General features: G+C 38.1%; 1 protein-coding gene across 1 annotated transcript in view; it reads left to right on the top strand.

Annotated features, from left to right (window-relative positions):
- The first annotated feature begins 1,173 nt into the window (after window positions 1-1,173).
- The window catches only part of RICTOR (RPTOR independent companion of MTOR complex 2), a 58,887-nt gene continuing 55,034 nt past the window's right edge, over window positions 1,174-5,026 (top strand). Inside the window, exon 1 of the mRNA XM_014309098.2 lies at window positions 1,174-1,269. Within this exon, the coding sequence (XP_014164573.1) occupies window positions 1,186-1,269 (84 nt within the window). The 5' untranslated portion in view covers window positions 1,174-1,185. The remainder of the gene's footprint in view (window positions 1,270-5,026) is intronic.

The following is a 5,026-nucleotide window of genomic DNA, read 5'->3' as shown; positions in this document are numbered from 1 at the left end:
TCAGCTGCTGCTGTTCAATTCTGTAGTAGGAGGCAAGTTTTTCTTACTGAAGTTAGTGTGCATAAAAGCTCTCTACTTGCTGCTTATTAGATGTCAGGCTTGTTCTAAAGACTTCATTTTATGTAATGCAGTTATTTCTTCTTTTTGGTAATATATTTCTTTCTGTAGTTTTTACATCTTCAGGATAGCCTTGGTTTTTAATTTTTCTCGAACTGCTGATATCTATCCTAAATCAATGTCTAATCTAAAACTCCATGAGAATCCTGCATCAAATTGGTCCCTTTAAAAACTGCCCTGCTGCAGTTGCCACCATGTACAGAACTTACTGCTGTGTCTGTTACAGCAGCTCCCTGGGCAGCTCCCTGGGCCCAGCCTCAGTGTAGCTTGTTCCGCTCTGCCTCAATTCTGACCTTGATTCTAAAAGTGAGACAAGAGTGTCTCTTCTCATCATAGTACCTGTTCTCTGTTTTCTAGCAGAATGCAGGATCATCAGTTGGTGTGTGAATAGTGTTTTCTGGGTGGCATTTTTTTGTTCATCTGTTTTTGTTGAGATTCTTCTTAAGAAGAAAGATTACATTCTCAAGGCTTTTGTTTGCCTTGTAGTTCACTTACCATGTCACTGAAAGGGCCTAGACCTCTATTTAAAGCATCATTGTGGAGAGCAATTAGTGTAGAGAGCAGAAAAGAGGTCTCATCTTTCCAAAATCCCACCAACCCTTTGTCTGGAGGAGAAAAAAGGAGTACTGTGGGGTGCCAGTAACATTCTACAGTTTAAGTCCTGTTTTTGAGTTTACTTCATCTTTAAATTACAAGGGGATTAACAGTAAAGTTGTTCACTTACAAGATGTAAGGATTGGCATTTCAGACACTAAATGGCTTTCTTTGTCAACTGCAAATCTAAGATGTTGATTAAAATCTGCTTTAAAGTAAGAGTGTCTCTCTTCCAAGGCCTTTAGCATTTATTCTACAGAACTCAGGTATGCATGGTTTTGGTCCCTGACATAAATCAGACAGATGCTTCTTGGAGCAACAGTGCTCTGCATCCCTAACTGAGACCAGGAGAGTACCTATTTTATATATAAGTATAAATGTATGCTGAATGCTGTTTAGATTTTTCTTCTTTTTTATTTTTCTTTTGCTGTATCTGCTGATACCCTCTTTTCTTTTGCAGATCCTTGTGATAATATGAGAGAAATTCTCCAAAATGTGGCCAAATTACAGGGCGTGTCAAATATGAGAAAACTAGGTCACCTGAATAATTTTACTAAGGTAAGAGCTCAAATAATGTCATAGAACAAGTAATTGTACAGGTAAAATGTTTCGTATTTACTTAGTCAGACATTGGCTGGGATGTTAATGAAATTGGTTCATATTACAGAACAGTACTTGAAGCCTGCATACTGTGGGAAAGGAAGGTAACAAATAAGGCCAAGCAAATATGTGAATGCAGAGTTATGCTGAAGTTTGCATATCTGTCCTGCTGGATGAATTTTTGTAATATTTTAGTGCTTAGACGATGGAAGTATCTCCATCCCAAGTTAATGGGTTAAGTTGCATAACTCAAGCTAAAGATTTGGTTCCTGCTGTGTAGAATTGAAATAAAAAATGTAAAATGCCATACTATCTGAATGTAAACTGATTGAGAATGGTGAGGTGGGAGGATTGTATCAATGTACATTATATGCAATGTTTTGAACACTACTGGAATAGGAACTGCAACTTGCAGTTTCCATAGTGAAAAAGATTTAAAGGGTCCATTTCTGGAATATATCTGTGTTGGTGATTTTTGATGTGCTTTTCCAAATTGCGGACCTGTGACAGGTATGCACTGAAAATACAACAGATGTATTGGAAGCTGTCACTGTGAGCTGATGAGGCAGGAATTAAAAACTTACTGCAGCATGAGGGTGTAAGCTGCCAAAAGAAACTGTGAAAGATTTTCAGAAGGACAGCAAGTAGCATTTTTTGGGTAAAAGAGAAACCTGTGGAGAGAAGCTGAGACGACTCATGGGAGGTGGTCAGGGAGTTAGGGAGAAGGTGTTCGTTGTAGGGCATGTGGTGGTTGTGGTTGGACCAGTGTTCTGTTTGTTGGTGCAAGGGAAACGTGCATTGCAGTCAGTGAGGCAGGAGACGCTGAAGCTTCAGTGTGGGCCTTCCCCAGATTGATGGACTGATAGAGGGATGGAGTGTGTTGTACACCTTTCTGATAGCGGGCAACACGCCTGAAAATGAAAACTGATTTCCTGTGACTGAGGATGGACCCTGCAACCAGCAGCTACCAAGAAATAACATAGTAGAGGAGAATGTAAGGAATAAAGTAAGTTTAAATTATGCTTGCAGATAAGTTTGTTGCAAAGAATTGAGTAAGATTGCCAGGAGTCTATTTGACATTTTTGAGCCAATCTTAAGTGAAAGAGTGAATACTCAAGGGAAAGTGTGGGGAACCAGATGATAGGAGAAGGACAAACATGCATGATAACCTTTGAAATAGGCATCTTGGCTGTTAAAGGCACTCCTTGGGAGATTGACCACTACAGTGGTAATGTGTGAGATTCGCTTAACAGGAGGGTGAGTACTGAGAACAAAATCACAGTAACAAATTAATTTATCTTCTACTGCATTAATAGCAAATCTGTAAGTTCTAAATTTTCTGGATTGGTTCAGAACGTGTGTAGGAACGTTCACTGAGAGGTTCATTCACTAAGGAACTGAACTTCACACTGAGATCTCTTCTTTGGGCTTTTGCTTGGGTCTGTCAGACATCAGCCATTGACAGAAGGCTGCTGTTTTCACTGGGACTCCAAAATGTGTTGCAAGAATGCCCTTTATTCTGCTAGAAAAGTCTGATGCATAGCTTGGTTTCTTTTTTTGTGATAATCTGGAAACTTTGAAATGTGAATGCTTCCAAATTCTCTAGTTGCTTTAAAATTAAAGAGCTGGTTTGTAGATGTGCAGTTTGTACTGCAAAGTCAATATTTGAACTAGGGATCTTAAAACAGGGTCAATTTTGCTATTGAAAATGAGATATAAAGTCAGGTTAAAATCATCCATAAGTGTGTTAAATTAATAAATATGCATATTGTAATAAAAGATGAACCAAATATTCTTTTTAAAAGGTAGTTTTGAGAGATTGCATAATTCCATAATTGAATATTTGAAGATTATTTGGGGGCTATGTTAAACCCAGTGTTCAAAATGGAAAATCCTTACAGAAATGTAAGGATGGTTTTCATAAATTGCTCTTAAGAGTGGCAGGAAATTACGAGTGTAAAGCAATGTAATAAAATTAAATACCTTGTTTGAAGACAGAGACTGTAGTTCATAACCCGATTTTGATTCTAAATCAGAATCAACGTGCATGACAGAATCATACTACTCAATTTAATATTGAACACTTGTTCTTATATTCATCTCCCTGGAATATATACTTTGTATTACTTACTGTATTTGGTTTTAAAAACTCTTCCTATTTTTGTTTGGCCTGTAAATGCAACCATGAGAATAGAATAAAAGTTGCAAGTTGTACTGTATTGTCTGCCTTGTGGTTGGAACAATTCTGTGGTTTTCATTCCAGTGGTTAAAAGTGAAAGCCTGGAGCTTGGCGAGATGATTTTATTTCCTTTTTGCACTCTGTTCTTCTACGATGAGTTGGTATAGTCTCAGTTCCTTCTTTGTGGGACAGGAGTCTGAGTAAGATTGATATGCTGAGGGCTGAGGATGTTTGCATCCTGTCTTGGAATTATAGTGAATATGAAATTGATTTGTTTATAAATTGTTGCATTTTGTGGTCCATTTTTAAAGAGCTACTTGTTATCTGCAATATTTGTACTATGGACAGGGAAAGGACCTTTGAACATTTTTAATAGTGTATTTCAGATAAAAAAATATGGCATCTGTTATTCTCCTGCTAGAAATATTATTATACTTGAAAGAAAACATCTGAACTAGTCTAAGCAGTTGTTCCCAATTACCCCACATTTTTCCTTCAAAGAGTGTGAATCTTACTGTTTTAGTTCTTCAGTGAGGGAAACAAGTAATGTCATTTACTCCAAATGTGGAGTTTCTTGACAAGGATCATGGTAGACACCAAGTTTTGTATTATTTTCAGGATATCTGAGGTATGTTATGTTTAGATTTCTTTACTTGAAACTGGACTGGATTTTTAAGGTGAGATCTGTTCCCCTCACCTCCCTTTTTTTAAGGAGCAGGAACATAATCATTCTTTTAAAATTACTGAACTAGTATTGAACTAGACTTCAGGGTTTCATGTAGAAGTTAAGTACTTTAAATTTTTTTTAAGATAATGGTGATCAGAAGTCAACAGGAATTGACTTCTAGTCTGCTAATTCATCTGCAAGAATGAGACAGTGAAGCTTGTGTGCTTTATATGAAGCTTGTGTGCTTAGATGCTGTAACACCTGTTTCATTGCCACTTCCCTTTAAGAGAAATGTTAACTAGTTGTGTTCAGGTTTCCACAGCACCCATTATTACTGTGCAAAGTATTCTTTATACATGTGTCATGGTTTGACACTGGCACAATGCCAGTGCCCCATGAAAATATACTTCCCTGGTGTTTGCTGTGAGATGTGACCAGGAAATAAGCAAAGCAGGCCTCTAGCTTAGGAAAAAAAAAAGGTTTATTAACTAAACTACAAAAGAAAAAAAAACCACACACACACACACACACACCTGGAAAATGAAAACTCCACAAAAACATTTCCTCCTCCCCCCACCACATTTCCAATACATCTTCCAAATTTCAACTCTCCATCCATCACCCTGTAAATACTCAATTTCAGTCCATCAAGAGGAGAGGAGTCCTTCTTGGGGCCATGGTGACCTCTTCCTTTCATGCCCAGTGCTCTCACCACTGTGCATGGATCAGAGCTGCTTCGAGGGTTGTCCTTTTAAGGGTGCTTTGACCAGTTCCAAAAAAGCACAGTTTTCTCTCACTCTCGGGACCTCTTGTCCCCCCCACACTTGTCTACCCCCTGGGGCCGGGGGGTCTCCAAAACTGAACCCTCT

Source organism: Geospiza fortis, unplaced genomic scaffold (assembly GCF_000277835.1).
Source record: "Geospiza fortis unplaced genomic scaffold, GeoFor_1.0 scaffold163, whole genome shotgun sequence".
Lineage (NCBI taxonomy): Eukaryota > Metazoa > Chordata > Aves > Passeriformes > Thraupidae > Geospiza > Geospiza fortis.
The sequence above is the reverse complement of the archived record's forward strand: the minus strand, read 5'-3'. Positions and strand labels throughout refer to the sequence as shown.